At 34.4% G+C, this 17,030-nt stretch overlaps 1 protein-coding gene across 1 annotated transcript in view; it reads left to right on the forward strand.

Annotated features, from left to right (window-relative positions):
• axo (axotactin) overlaps window positions 1-17,030 on the forward strand; it is a 178,737-nt gene that overhangs the window by 143,140 nt on the left and 18,567 nt on the right. The window contains exons 14-18 of the mRNA XM_067269237.1: window positions 11,134-11,276; window positions 11,357-11,646; window positions 12,014-12,187; window positions 12,298-12,520; window positions 14,793-14,897. Of these exons, the coding sequence (XP_067125338.1) occupies window positions 11,134-11,276; window positions 11,357-11,646; window positions 12,014-12,187; window positions 12,298-12,520; window positions 14,793-14,897 (935 nt within the window). The remainder of the gene's footprint in view (window positions 1-11,133; window positions 11,277-11,356; window positions 11,647-12,013; window positions 12,188-12,297; window positions 12,521-14,792; window positions 14,898-17,030) is intronic.

Here is a 17,030-nt window from a genome sequence, read left to right on the forward strand (position 1 = left end):
CGTGTGCGAGGTCCCGAGTTGTAGTTGTAAAAGAATCCTGAATATCATCACGCGAGAAGGAAAAGTGTTTTGTTAATAATTGTTTTTTTCTATAAATTTAAAAATAAAGTTTTGTTTTATTTGTATCGCCTGTCCTTTCATTGGCCATGCACTCATGTGATCTAACAGAAGAACTAAACATTCTCATGTGAGTGTACATCAACTATCTCGTATCCACAAAGAATCAAATAGTTATGCAGGGTAGATAATCCTACTTTATTAAATCTTTTCAATATTCAAGATGTATCCACACCAGTCTCACCCATTGTTCTTGCTCTGTCCATTAACAGGAAAGACATTAGATTTGAAGTTGATACTGGCTCCTCACTTTCCATCATTCCTGAATCCACTTTCAACAGAGATTTCTTATCCTTTTCTCTACATGAGTCTGAACATTCTCTTTGCACATATGGGAACTTTATGTTGAATGTATTGGGATTTATTTTAGTACCAGTTCTTTATAATCACTCTTGCCATCAACTTTGCCTTTATGTGGTTCGTCATAGGAAGACTAATTTCCTTGGAAGAGATTGGATTCGAGAGCTAAAAATTTTATGTAAAATTAACAGTATTACTCACAGGATTTCACATAAAGACCCAAATTTGCTTACTCTATTAGATAAACATTCTACAGTATTCTTTGACAGTATCGGATGTTTTAAATCAATATGCAAGGACTTGGACCAGGATCGACTTGGAGGTCCGAATGGAACTATTAATGAGATCTTAAAAATCTCCTTTTATAACACAAAAGGGCAGAATTAAAGGTCTCTTTTGAGCAATAAAGGTTTTTTTTTTTTTTTATAATATTAAAACAAAGGAAGAATGGTGTTGAAAAGACCAAAGTCAAGGGATACATGGTTAGAGAGGAGTCGGGTTTAGGCGTGAAGTTGACTTCTCCCACGCCTCCTTGACAGGTGTCGATTGGCACCAGATGATGAAGAAAGACCAATTAAATGGCAACTTTGGGGGAAAAACTTATATAAAGGCAGAATTCAAGGACACGAGGTTCTTGGATTGCAGTTCGTTTAACTCAGACGTAGGTGCTTCTGTGAGGGTTCCCAGTGAAAAATTGCAGACATCGCCAAAGCCAGCCTCCATCTATCGTGTTCTTCTGTGTCACTGTAATTCACCTAGTCGTCAAAGAAAACTGCCAGGAACCATGCCATAAGGCTCGGGCCAGTGAACTCATTGACGACGATATTGAAACAGAGAAAACATCTTGAACTTTCAGACTGTTATTGTGGACTTATTCCTAGCATTTGAAGTTGTGAACCTTCTTAATTCAAGTGATTTAGTGTAAGAATGTTTTTATGTCTTATTAAACGATGAAATGATGGATTGTGGCCACTCTCACATGCACTTGTCGTGACCCCTCACCCATCTTGACATTTCTCACCCCAATTAGAACTCATCATAGACTGCATAACTTATCAATACAACATACTCAGAACACCTTGTAAATTTGCAGCCGTGTTTATTAGATACTAACTAACGTTTTCGGCCGTATTTAACGACCTTCTTCAGGAAAAAACAGCAAAAAATCGAACACTTAAAACATTTGCAGTAACGAACAAGAGTTGAAGCAGAATTACTTAGGTTAGAATAGGCTGGGGTAATTTCCAAGATATCCAACAGTGCCTGGGCTACACCTATAATTCTAGTAGTTAAAAATGATGATGGTGTTAAAATATGTGGACTTTTCAATCTAACCTTGAATAAAATGTTACAAATAGACATCCATCCAATACTTCGCTTGGAAGAGATTTCCATAAAATTACTTGGAGGTGAGGAGTTTTCTACCTTTGATTTAAGTGATGATTATAACCAATTCCATGAAGAAAGTAAAAACTTAATGGGTTGTTACTACTCATCTTGGCTTGTATAGATGCAATCGTCTTTTATATGGTATTGTAAGATTTATTTCCTTTTCTTTCAACAGAAAATGGGTTAACATCTGGCTTGAACCGGACTACAAATAAAATATCAGTTTTCGCGATAAAAATTACTTTCCCCCCCCCCCCGACACACATATATTTACTTAAAGACTATTACAAATACCGTATACAATCATATACATGGTCGAGGCTGTCGAGGTGCTACCTTCGCTTCTCCGATGCTCCGAAAAAGAAAGATCCAGTTCTGTCAGCCTTGCCGCTATTTATACTGTCCTGTCCCCCTTGCTGAGTTAATCGTCCCCTCCGGGTCTAACGGACGATGGAACGTTAGGGAAAGCAACAAACAAAGGGCATTGTCTGTTAAGGGAACAACATGGCAAACAATCGCCACAGTATTGCATCTGCTCTAGCTTTATTTCAAGGAGCTATAGAGAAATTATTCTCTACAATTCCGAAAACACAACCACATTTTGATGAGTTAGTTACTTCTGGTACAAATCACTCAGACCATTTGAATAATATTAAAGGGATTCTATCTATTTGTAAAGCAGAAGGAATCAAACTAAATAAATGAAAATGCAAATTCTTACAAGATTCTGTAAAATTCTCAGGGTTTAAAATTTCAAAACAAAGAATTGCTTCTTTATCTCAAAACTGGATCCTATATTAAAAGCTCATAAGCCTTGTAATGTTCATTTCCTACACTCATTCCTAGGTATGTTGAGCTATTATTCTAAATTTGTAACTAAACTGTCTACTTACTTACACCTCCTCTACAAACTTTTATGTAAAGGATGCACTTGGATCTGGACAAAAGAGCATGATTCTGCTTTTCAAAGTGCAAAAAACTCATTAAAACAAGTTAAACTTCTTATACATTATGATCCTAACAAAAAATTACACTTGGCTACAGATGCTTCTCAATTTGGTGTCGGCACTGTTCTTTTTTACATTATTGAGAATGTAAAACATCCTATCACATTTGCTAATGCTCTACTTTCACTTGCTCAATGACAATATTCTCAGACAGAGAAAGAGCATTATCCATTATATTTGGTCTCAAGAAATTTCGACAATATCTTATTGATCGCCATTTCATTTTAGAAACAGACCGTAAGCCCTTACTTGCAATTTTCGGTGATAAGAGAGGACAGAACAAAATAGTAACTGCTAGACTACAAAGATAGAGCATCATATTGAATAATTATAATTATACAATCAAGTACATTTCTTCAACCAATATTATAGCCGATGGCCATTCCTGAAATACTAGTAATGATTCATTTATAGAAGACTTTAGAAACTCACTTACAAGTTCATTATTTAATTTGCAGTTTGACTCTCTTCCTTTAACCAATAGTGCTTTTATGGAAGCATCTAGTACAGATAAACTTTTCATTGCTTTGCCTAAGTGTATCAAGAATGATTGGCATCAGATAAATGCATTTGTGAAATCATTTCTTAAATTCAGGGATTCTTTTTCTTTAAAAGGAAACTTAATATTTATGGGCAATAGAATATTCGTTCCTAAAAAATTTCGCAGAAACATTCCCATTGAATTACATTCTGGACATCAAGGCATTGTTAAATCTAAAATGTTAGCCAAATCAATTGTTTGGTGGCTAGGCATCGATAGTGATCCGGAACGCACAGTGAAAGACTGTATCTTATGTCAGTCATTCCATCAAAATCCTCCCTCTACTAATACCTTAAGGAGGCCAATTCCAGAGGAGCCTTGGAGTAGATTACACACTAACTTCACTGGCTCATTTCTTGGAAAAATGTTTCTAATAGGTATCGATGCAAAAACTAAATATCCTGAAATTCAAATAATGCCATCTACAGATTCTTTAGCTATTATTCTGGCACTTAGGTCTTGGTTTAGTTGACATGTCCTCCCATTACATGTTCACTCTGATAATGGCCCTCAATTCACATCTCGTGAATTCAGAATGTTTTTAGCACAGAATGGAATTTGTCAGACATTCTCTCTACCATACCACCCTGCAACTAATGGGGCAGTTGAAGGATTTATCAACACCTTTAAGTCTTCTATGAAAAAATTAATTCATGAAAATGATTTAATGGCATCTCTTCAATTTCTAACTTCATACCATACCACCCCTCACTGTTGTCCTGGTAAAACACCAAGTGAGCTGCTATTCAACAGGAAACTTTGTTCAAGATTAGATTTATTGTGCCATTTAACCTTATTGGATTTTGAAAGTGTTATGAGGTAAACACGTAATAATAAACAAAGAATTAACAAACAAGTCACTTTATTAACTAAAACAGTTAACAGTGAACAGAATGCCCGTCATGGAGACGATATTACTCAGGTCTTTTACTGCGTCTCCTCTCGTTCAGACTTCCAAGGAATTTGACAATTATATACAAACCCGATTAAACAAACATTACAGTTAAACTTAAAACTAATAGTATTGCTACTTAAAAACTAAAAAGGGAAAAGAAGGATAGAGGATAAAGAGTCTACTGGTAGTTTAGATTTGTAGGTCCTGATATTAAGGTGATGTCGACATGGGCGCCTTGCAGACAGTGAATCTCCAAACCCGTCAGCATCCAGAGAAATAAAAAACATTCGTTCATAAAAAGGTGCCGGGGCAAATCATTGGACCTTTGCGGAACAGCTGGTTCAATTATTTTTGAGTCCTTGTCCCCACGTGGTCTGTACTGGCCCTCTCTCTCTTTCGTCCTATAACTTGTACCTGGTCTCTGGGTCACTCTCGCCAGACTTCTCTCCTCGGTGTCGAACCAAAAAGTGTCATTATTCTCACCCTTCTGACTCACGGTTGATTCGGGCTGGACCCCCTCCTGTCCCTTTTGTTAAAACTACCAATCAGGACCCACGGAAAATGCCATTCCTGTCAGGTGACGGGAAGGGTTAAAAGCGGTAGGGAGAAGAATTAAGGAAAGAAGAAAGAGTTCTAATTCTATATACAGTATTTATACAAAACAAAATGGTGGACAGCCACAGGATAACCACATTGTTCATCCACAGTGTTTTTTTTATGTTAGGAGACATAATTTTTGCTCGTGACTTTTGTTTGAAAGAATATTGGGTTGGGTTGCAGGTAAAATTATTGAGAAACTTTTGTCTGTTACATACAACATCAAGCTTCCTAACGGTTTGGTATGGAAGTGTCACATTGACCAACTGAGAGCTCGAACATCTACAACTCTCAAATCTCAAGGTGCTTCATTTGCTCCCCTTCAGCTGTGGTGGGAAGAAGGCACAGTTAGAAATTAAGAATATTTGCTAGTTGATCAGAGGGCAACCAACTATAGACTTCTGCACAGAGTATATTTTTTACTGAGTAATACAAAAAATAACAATCATACTTACGTGAAAGAAATAAAACTTTTTTTTATTGTTTGCATACTATTAGGTCTACACATAAAAAGAAATCTTGAACATTACCTACAATTTATAAGGTTTTTGCTTACAGAAGTGTCAACTTAAAAGAATAGAGTTATAAATTCTTATTGAAAATTTGTCAAAAATATTTTAATAATATAATATTATATTTAATAACTCAAAAAAATATACAAAGAACTGTGATTGATACTATGTTAAAGTATTAAAAATACATTAAAGATCACATGCTAAAATTCATTTTAATAAGTACAGAAAAGTAGTAACTAATTGGGCATTGAATAAAACTCATTATTCAATACTACCTGTAAGTAAAATGAAAATATAAACATTTGATTAATGAATTAAAGAATTCATGATGGTAGTACTCATGAGCCATCAAAGTGAACCTGTTATTTATGAGGCCTGTGGTATTTCTGTATTTAAAACATAGTATATCTTGTCCATTTTGGAAGGTGAATAAAGTGAAAACTTGTCTATTTCAGAAAAACTATCTGTCCTGACAAAATTGAGGCTTTTCTTTTACAGGAAGCATTATACTTAAACTTCTGTCTGAGAGAAGGAGCATTGCATGAGTATATGCAGATGGTGCATGCTTGTTCCATTGTTAAAATAACTGCTTATTAAATATCTGTCTGGGAAAAAAGATTAATTCATTTTAAAAATTCCACAATAATAATTAATTCATAAATTCAGTAAAATGAAATAAAATCAGTTGAGAAAAGAGACATGAAACAATGCAACTATTGCAGATTTGGTAGCAGCACAATGGTGTTCCTGCTCATTCCTGGACAGATATCAGTGGCTTGCAGAGCTGTTTGGCAACTGCTGGTTATGACAATGGCTCCTCTACCTATCTCAGACTTAACTCCCTCCAAATTTTTACTTGTTTAGTCATCTAAAACATTGGTGTGCAATGCGTGCCTTGCAGTACTGTGTGATGTTGATGAACCAGAGATACACACGAGAGGCCCACAAAATGGTAATGCTGGGATTGCCATATGCCATCCGTAACATCGTGCTCTACCATCTGTCTTTGTGTTACCGCCAAAGATGGTTATTTGAATGTATTTTCTAACAAAATAAAACTCACTGTTTTCATTCCATATAGTCAGAGATGATTAGTATATAATGTTTTAAATTGTCTTAAATTGATTCCTTTTGGTTATTTTAGTGTTGGAATAAGTATACATCTGTGATATTTGGTACACGGGAATGATGATCAAACAAATAAAACATATTACCAGACAAAGAAAATTGGGTAATTTCACAAGTAGTTTACTTTGCGTACATATACAAGTTCTTAAGAATTCCAACATCGCATTGCTGTACAGAAATGCACCAAATGTTACAGTACGATTGTGGTTGTTCGGAAGGAGATCTTTGTGGGTCTGCGAGTAGCGGTTACAAATAACAATGCAGAGATAAAAATTCACACAATGAATGTTCCTTTTTATTTCCTCCGAATGTGGTTCTTTTAATACACGGATCCCAACTCGACAGAATTTCACTTCTATATCTTTGCAGGGGAGTGAGTCGCCTCCTATTATTTTTACAAGTGATTCCACACACGCGCGTAACAAAGAACAATCGAATAAACTTAATGACTAACTTAAAACTAAACTTACATATAGCTTAAAATAATAATAAAAAGAAAAGGATAGACTTAGGAAAGCAAGGGAATGATAGGAAAGAAAGTAGCTAAGTACCCGGGTCCAAGTTGTCTGATCGATGTCCTTAACGATTCTCGTACCTCTTTCTCCCTCTTTCTCTAATAAACGAGCGATTCTATGTCTGGATTCTCTCTCTTAGTGTCCTATGGATCCTCGTATCTCTTTCTCTCCCTGGTCTTTTCAGGTTCTCTGTCTCTTGGCTGCAGTCTTCTCTCTCTCACCCTTTTTCTGGTCTGGAGCGATGCGTCCAACATCTGTCTTTCTCGAAGTCCTGTTGAGACCCTAAAGCTAGGCCGAGGTCTACTGGTCTACAAAAAAAAGAAAGGAGTCAGCTTACAGAAAACATATTTATTTATAATTACCACCAGCATGGAAAACTGAAACAATTGTACACGAATTCCTTTACACTGTACAATTAGCACGTGTACAGTACCTTCACTCTCTTTGTCCTTGAGATTGTGTGAAAACCGTTATGTTAACATGTAACGGTTTTCACACAATCTCTACACTAACAAGAAAGGTTCCTTAGAAGCATTGAACTCGCAGTAACTCCATACCTACAATGATGTCTAACTGACAATTATCCTGCATGGAGAAAAAAATATTTGTTTGAGACGATACCTCATACCTTCCTACTTCTGTATTAATTCTCTCCATTTCGTTGTTTTCTCGTATGGCTCCGATGGAGTTCAATTCTCATTCTCTTCTTTTCTCCTTTGTTCCCAGAAACTTTCCGATTCTCACGCACGTGCTCACTTTATGTCCCTCGACGACACCGATCCAGCTGAGGCGGACGAAGTTAACCTCCAAAAATTAGGGAAAAAAGGTGCCCTTTCACACCTGGACCTTCTATTTATACAGTCCTGTCACTTTCTCTCATATCTTTTTGCAACCAATCCCCTTTTTGCACGCACCTTTCAAAGGTGGTTCGAATAGGGGTCACATGTCATCAACGAACGACGAACAACAAAGGGAAAGCCCAATACAATAATAACGCGATAATAATAACCCAATACTACAGTCCAATCCAAAAGTGACTACTGTCCACTCTTACGCTGCTTTGGGCTTATACTTCCTTTGTCTATCTCCCCAATTTCGGGGAAGTCTTAATCTTCTCCCTCTTTGTTTAACTGATGATTCTTGGAAAGGGTAATCCTTTCCCTCAAGCAGTGACAGTTTACGTATGAAATGCTGAGACAAAGGAAAGGAAGTAAGAAAGTACAAAAGAAGGAAGAAGAAAGAAATATATATATATTATATCGAATATATCCAGGTCAGTCCATAAGTTCATGCGTATTTTTATCTACAAAAAAAACAGCAAAAAATTTTAATTAAATTTTATTTCAATCTATAATGTATTCGCCATTATTTTGTACAATTTCTTGCCATCTCGATGGTAGCTTTTTAATCCCGTCTTCGTAAAATGATTTCGGTTTTGAATCAAAATATTCAGAAATAGCCTTTTTTACATTGTTCTCATCCTCAAAAGTTTTCTCTTTTAAAAAATTCTGCAAACTGCAAAAAAGATGATAATCACTGGGAGCAATATCTGGCGAATATGGTGGATGAGGTAAAATTTCCCAGTTGTAGCTTTCAAGTTTCTGTACAGTTATTTTTGCAGCGTGTGGTCTGGCATTGTTATGCTGCAAGAGAACCTGCTTTCTGTTTACTAACGACGGTCGATTTTTTTTTCAATTTTTCATTTAAATGCTCTAATTGCTCACAATACATTTGAGCTGTAATTGTTTGATTAGGATCTAACAGCTCAAAGTGAATTACACCCAACATATCCCACCAAACAGACAAAAGAATTTTTTTTGGATGCAACCCACCTTTTGCAGTCGGTTTTGGCTGCTTGTCGCGATCCATCCATTGTCTTTTTCTCGTCACATTATAGAGGATCCATTTTTCGTCTCCAGTAACCGGCCTACCAAGAAAAGGTTCTAAAGTAATACGGGATAAAAGAGACGTGCAAATGTTTACATGTTGTTGTCGATTAGCTATTGACAGTTCGTGCGGTATCCATTTTCCTAGCTTTGAAACTTTTCCGATTTGTTGTAGGTGTCTACGAACAGTTCTGTGGGATGAATTTAAACGTTCCACAATTTCGTCAACTGTTAAAGATGGTTCTGCTTCGACTAGTGCAGAGAGAGCATCGTCGTCAAAGTCGACGGGTCTTCCGGTACGAGCCTTATCTTCCACACTAAAATCATTGTTTCTAAATCTTTCAAACCATTTCTGCGCAGTCCTTGCACTAATTACAATTTGATTATGTACAGTATTTATTTTTTTGGCTGCATTTGTAGCATTCTCACCACTTAAAAATAAAAAGTAAAAAACACGTCTTTTATATTTGTCGGTTACTTCCATTTTAACGAAAATAAACAACTGAAAGGTTCACAATTCTGAACAGTATTATATGAATGAGATCCAATTTAACACTTCGGTGTAAAAATTATCACATTAGACTGACATTTTTAACAGCAAAACAAGATTTTTCTCACGGTCATAAAAATGGGCATGGACTTATGGACTGACCTGATATATATCCAATTGATATAATTATCGAGTCTTATAATTATCGATATAATTATTAAATCGAATATATAATATATATATATGTATATATATATTTATTTATTTATTTATTTAGAACTTACAAACTAAAAAAAAAAACAATATGGCTGACAGCCTCACGATCATTGCCTTAACCACTATAAATCAACATATATTACTCATGACAATGCCTTGGGTATGAGTCTTAAAACTAATTTTATAAACTAAATTATAACTAAAAATAGAAAAAGGATAGGTTCATTAGGGGGTAAAGAGTAAGTTTTAGCAAAGATAAGAATACCCGGGATTGGTTCTCTATATTTGGTGGATGAGATGCCACTTGAGACTTCTTTTCACAAGGGTTGATAAGTTTGGTTTTCCTATATCAAATTCTCCTCTTACTTTTTCTTCATAATCCTCAAATCTGTACTATCTTGTCGTCACCACAATAGAACAGGATTCATTCCTCGGACTACTCGACGATCTCCGGTCATTGCTAACCTCGACTCGGAGTACTCAAATTCATACGTGTGCACTTCCAAAAAGGTCTCCAAAAAGAATGATGTGCCTCTTGTCCTTCTTGCCTCAGGGTCTTACTCTCCCCTTTGTTTACATTAGTTCCTGGAACTGGTCATCTCACCCAAGGGAAAAGAGTTAGGGAGGAAAATCCTAGAAGGAAGGAGAACAAAGTGCTACTATACTAAATTTATATTAATATATATAATACAATATAGCTTGTAGCCACACAGCACAGGCATATGCTCATGTAATGCTAGAAAGATTTCTTTTGCTCTTAAACAGATATTTTAGTGGACACACTGTATATTTTACTTTGTATAAAACAGAAAACAAAATCAATTACTACAAAATATGGTAATTAAGAGTCGATTTACACACAACAGTGACGTGCCGGCACAGTGACCGTTTGGTGCATAAACATCGATAAATATCATACTTAGCTAATCAGAGTTTCATCTACGACACATGATCTGTATTCTGTCAATCATACAAGTGTAGTACATAAAACTCTGATTGGCTGTGTGTTATATTTATCAACGCTTACTGCACTGTGCCAGCACGTCACTGTTGTGTGTAAATCGACCCTAAAGGTGCATTTTTAATTTAGTAACATGTTTTAGAAAATATTTTATTTCAGTTTAATCAAATTTATAATTTAAATTCAGTGGTGAACAAAATTAAAGAATATGAGATAATATAATAGTAAATAACATAACAATTAATAAATTTTAAAGACTTTTATTTAATTTGAGTTCTACAGTTCTTACAAATGACTGTTATTTTGTAAATTGTTGAGTTTTCCCTCTGGTTGCCAATCAATACTTAATTTTTTTATTTATCTTCTAACATATGGTATTTCTGTTTGTATTCTGATGGCCACATTGGATTTGTCATCATAACATTCTCCCTATTTTTTCCTATTAAGTTTTTTAGCTTAAGTTAGGTTAAACTATTTTGGTGATTGCTATATTGTTGTGTTTCTCCACCTGTTATGGCATTATTCAATTAAAAATTTTATTTACAATTTAATCTTAATTTTTAAAAACTGTTCTAGATTATTAGAAAACATGGAATGGAAGGCTTTTACTTTGATATTACTTATCAGGAATTTACTCCACCAATGTTGCAGTCACTAATTACACATTCTAAGCAATGTACTCAAGATATCAAATATGAATGCTTCAAAATGCCACTTGGGTAAATAATTTAGCATTTATAGCATTTTTCAATTGGGAGTAATAACAAAACATATAATTAACAAGCTCATTTATAAATAGATTGAGAACATATACTTGGATGGAATCTTCTGCTTCGGGACATTATGTTACAACCATTGGTAGTAATCTCTCTTCGGGAAGATGTCCCTGTTCGGAAACGAGAAGTTGTGCCAATTCGTCATTAATGTGTAATTGCGACGTCAGCGATGCCAGATGGCGGGTCGACGAAAGCACTTACACAGATCGCAAAGATTTGGGTATAACGAGAGTGTATATTCTTCAGCCTCCTAATACGGCAGCTGATGCCGAAGCACGTTTATCGATCGGGCAATTAGACTGTGTGGAAACAGGTAAAGTAATACGTTTAGTAGTTTGTTATTCATCATTAATGATTTTCTGAATAGATTCTTTGATCAAGATTTTATTTTAAGGAATTAGCTTATAAGATTCTTAAATATTTAACTTCTTGCAAAAAAGTAGTGGAACAGTACAACTGTGTCAAACTACATCAAAGAATAGTTGCATATTTCAAAAATTGTGAAGCCGTTTATATTTTTAAATGTTAAACTTCTAAAAATATTGGTTTGTAAAATAATTGGAAAATCAAAAATCCTATTTGTTGTTAATTAAATGTCAATATTCAACATAAATTTTATTGATAAGTAGACAATCTTTATTTTAAATTAATTTTATGTGTGACTAATTTTATAATTGTAGATACCCAGCAATATGTTATCACTTTCAAAACTCCTGTTTCTTCTGTTGAAGTACCTGGCTGGTACAGAGGAGATATGGCATTTAGTTTTCGAACTTCTAATAACAGGGCCGTTTTGGTATATCAAGCTGCAGTGCACACAACACATGGTTATTTCAGAGTACTGTTAATAAATGGTAAATAAATATAATTTTAAATCTAATTAATATAATTGAATTCCAACAAACATTGTATATTTTTTAGAAAAAAAAGTAAACTGAAATTATTTTATTGTTTTACTATTTAGATTACGAGCTATCGTTCGAATATACAGTCAACGGAAAGCCCGAAAGTGTAATAGTAAAATCGGGTCGTAAACTTAGCACCGGAGAATGGCAACAGGTTTGGGTGGATCACGATACGCATCATATGCGTTTTACTGTCAATTCTCATAGCGAAATGAGAGACTTGGGAGAAGAAGAGGAAGCTGGACCTTTTGAAGGACCATTATTTGTTGGAGGAGTACCCAAGTAGGAATTTTTAATGTTTTTGATTATCCTAATAGTTACATGATTTAATAATTATCTGTCTATTGATTATCATATTAGTACTAATGCTAATGATTAAATTTCATGTTGGTGTTTTACTTATTTTGATCTATTTGTTTTGTACAAAGTAATGCGTATGTCCTGGCAGAAAAATTAAATTATTCGAAAAGTACCTGAATATTTGCTACTGATCTTTATACACATTAACCAATACAAAACTGTAACCTGCCTATCTTTTTTTGAAAGGTGATATCTGTTTATAATAATCATTTGTCACGGGCAACAACTGTATTAGAATTGGCAAAGCATTCTCTTTGAAGTCCAATCTTATTGAATCAAGTAATTGGAAATTCAAAAGAACTAGATCTATACTGTGTAAAACATCTTTCTTGCATTGTTATGCTACAAAATGACACAATACTTTTGCGTATATATTTTCTACTTGTACCTTGTTTATTAATAGGACAGGACATACTATACTGGTGAAGTTTCTGATTAGCAAAGAGAGAAGATCTTAGTCAAAAACAAAATATCTTTATTTTTACCTGTACACTTTGTGTGTTTCAAACCTGAAGGCCCCTCTTCAGCAAGTTTACATTCTATAGTAAGCAAGATCAAGTAGACAATATATACACAAACACAGAAATGTAAAACAGTAAGGACAGAGGTAAAAATAATTGACACACTACTTTGATTTTAGTATTTTCTTATCAGTTTGAGACAGTCAGCTTCTCAAGTGTCTTCGTGTAATAGTTTGTTGTCAAGTTCATGTTCCACATTATTTGTTCTGCAAAATATGCGCATTGATTTTTTCAATGCATTATTCTGTGTTAAGCTCCTTTGATTTTAGAAGGACTTGACCTCACCTGTTTCATAGTGAAATTAGAGACTTTCTCTAATTTCACTATGAAACAGGTGAGGTCTGTAGGAAAGTTCAACTTAGATGTTAATTCAGTACTAATAATTCAATTTTAATTGGAAACTTTTACTGATAATAGGATCTTCATTCTTTTAAATTAGATGATGTATGTAGTTCTCATTGGGTTACTGATATTAAGTTCAAATGTTATTTATAAATTCCCTACCAGGAATGTTGGTCCAACAGGAACACAGTCAATGTTTCCGTTATCATGACAATTTCAATAATATATACATTTTTTTATAAAATTATTAGGGGAGAGATGTAAAATGAGAGTCTAGACTTGTGAGGCCTCACATTTTTGCAAGTAATTTTGCATGATTTGCTTTTTTCAAATAAAATTATGTATGTATATCTATGTGCAAGAAAACTTTTTATATATTTATGAATATTCCAATTAGAAGATACAAGGTCATTTTTATAGTTCTTGGAAATGATGAATGGTTCTTCAATGAAGATAATTGTTTGCTCAGATGGTTTGATGCATTTTTAGGCCACAAAGAATAATTGTCAAAAATTCAATCATTTAAAGATTATATGATTGTCTTTAAAAGACTTAAAGTACCGTATTTACTCGCGTATAAGACGATCTCGCATATAGGACGAGGTGTGACTTTAAAGATCAAAATAAAGAAAATTAGATTTATTAATACAGTTCTAATTTTATTTCGTTTGATCACAAATAAAATATCAAATGCCCATAAATGTACACATTGTCTCGCAAATATTACTGGCATTTTAAACCTTAAGGAAAAATCTTGTAAAATTGGCATAATTTGTTCATGTAAATATTTAAAATTTTCTGGACAATCGAGAACCTTTTTTTTACCAAATACACTCAAATCCACTCTGTCAATTACGCTTACGACTTTCTCTGAATTCTGATTTCCAAACAATCATGTTTTCGTGTGGGAATGGATTAAAACTTATATCGAGCTCCCGTGTGAATTTGGAATTGAATTCAAAAGCTCTGCTTTTCCTATTGCTATTCATCTTTACTCCTGACAATACACAAGAACGATTCAAACGACCCAGATAAAATACTTTTGTTTTTAAATGCCAGTGTGAGCTTCCAGTTAAAAGTGCAAATAAGCGGTTTACAAAAATTATTGCAAAAACGCAAAGAATCCTTCGCTCACGCATATAGGACGACCTAGGTTTTTGAAGCAGTGAAAAATAAATAAAAAAACTCGTCTTATATGCTCGTCTTAAAACTCGTCTTATATGCTGGTATATTATTTGTTAAATATAAAGCAAGATTATTTAACGTAGATATACAAATAAGCTTTTTAAAAATGCAGAATTTATCAACAAATTTTCTCTCATTTATTTAAGGCATCATGCAGGTAACTCTACAATAAAAGAAGGATTTATTGGTTGTTTTAGAGGTTTAGTAATTGATGATTCTGTTGTAAATCTTCATGAGCATTTAATAAAAAGGTAAATATAACTTTGTGATATATTCAATCTTTACATTAATATACATTGAAAATTTCACTTTTAAATAGTAGTAATTATTATATTATTTTTTCCCATTTAATTATAATACAATTTATAAGACAAATATGTGAGGTTCCAGACAAAGTCTGAACCCATTATTAATCGCACTTGTAATTCCCGGTAGTCCTAGACTAAGGGGAATCCGATTTAATTTTACAACGAAAAACGGCCAGACTACAATATTAAGCGTGTGAAGGTAATATTACAAAGTTTTCCCAATGTAATTTGTACAACAAAATGGCTAGACTACAATAATGAGCACGTGAATTTACTATTACAAAATTTTACCGATCTTCCGGTTTTGGCACAAAACTAACTACTTCACCTAGTACAATCCAACTAATATAACAGTCCTGATGTAGTTCGTACAGAAGAGTCGTTTCCAAAATGCCGATGCAAACGGATGAAAAAAATAATAATAAAGTTCTACACACTTCCCTTTCGTAGTTCTGACTTGCTTGTCCACTTCTATCTCTCCCGACGAATCGCACAAACGAAAAGTGCTAAGAACAAAGGGAGCACACTTTAAGTACTCCTCCACAGTGGCTTCCCCTACCATGGAACACAACCATTACGAACAAAAAACAATAATAATACTAATCAAAATGGTGTTGTAACACCACACACTAAAACTATTTTAAAATAGAAGAAAAAAAATTATAATAAATGAACATGACATGAAAGTAAACAATGTGAGTCCCAAGTGCAACTCATACACGTGTTAAGCAATAAATCAGTGTCAAACTTTCACTCTGGTGCTTGTATACAAATAATCAAAGTTAAACTGAGTTGGGAAATGGTGAGGTTGTTTGATGAAAGAAAAATGTCGCATTTGACAGTTAACATTCCAAAATATCAGAATAGAGAACATAACGATCAAACATACGAGTGCAGGTTTCGAAGTTTCGTCGACATTTCCGGTCAGAGTCAAGGGATGGTGTTGGGTTGAACACCCGAGATAAATCTTTGTCGTGACCCAACCCAATCTTATTTCCACCTGGAAGCAAGGGAGAAGACCAGTTGGGAAACGACGACATGGAATCGGAACCAATCGGAGAAGGAAATTTGGGGACGAAATCCCTTAAATACCCCGGATTTCAAGGGCAAAGGGTAAATTTTTGTCATTTTGTACCATCCAAAGTGATCCGTGCACTCCTCTTGTTTTTGTGTGCCATCGCTCCTAACAAAGTTCCGTCATTCCCGCCTGTGCTTTGCCATCATCCTCCGTTTGCTGGACTACCCACGACACTGCCCCGGGGCTCCAACGACTCAACAAGGTTCCAACGGCTACAAATTAGCATCCGTGGACTCTCTGTTGATCTTCGTCAGAAAGAAGGAGCATCTCCCAAAACACCTTGTAAGTTCTTATATAAAATAAACAGATTTCATTTGTAAAGGTACCTGAGTCGGTGTGTGTCCACCACTACCCACATACAATTCTAACCCCTCATACAGCCCGACACGAGATTAACTAACTCCACCTTTCCAGGTCGGCAAACCTCATAAATATTTGATTTTTCTGGCTATATTTATGCTAAAAATTGTCTAAAAATTTAGCAATGTTTAGTATTATGATTCAGCTTTCATTCCACTATATTCTACAATATGAATTAACAAAATAATATAAATTCAACAAATACGTCTAGCATATACCGTAATATTAATGTAATTTTGGGCAGGTAACCTCTTAGAAAATTGGTAAAATGGAAATGGAACCTTTGCATAACCAACCTCACTGTATAAATTATTTGATATAGCCAGGTGATATACTGTATTCAATTGAAGTTCTGAAAGTTTTAAAAAGCTCAATAGCAATAGTAACACACAGCAGCCTTGCCAAAGATTTGTCAAATAATCTATTTCTTTCAATAAGAAAATAAAATAGACTAGTTCCTGCCACTGTATATTTCCTGTTCTGTGCTTTATGAATTTTAGCTGCTGGCCAAAATTCATAAAGCATGCCATACCCCATGTCTCTTGGGTGTCAAAAACATGACTTTTACTAGTATGCAGTTTAGAATTTCATGTCAAATATTAAAACATTAATAAAAGTTTTTTCAATGGGGTTGGTTG

The sequence above is a fragment of the Centruroides vittatus genome, unplaced genomic scaffold (genome assembly GCF_030686945.1).
Source record: "Centruroides vittatus isolate TY-2023 unplaced genomic scaffold, ASM3068694v2 contig_349, whole genome shotgun sequence".
Classification (NCBI taxonomy): domain Eukaryota; kingdom Metazoa; phylum Arthropoda; class Arachnida; order Scorpiones; family Buthidae; genus Centruroides; species Centruroides vittatus.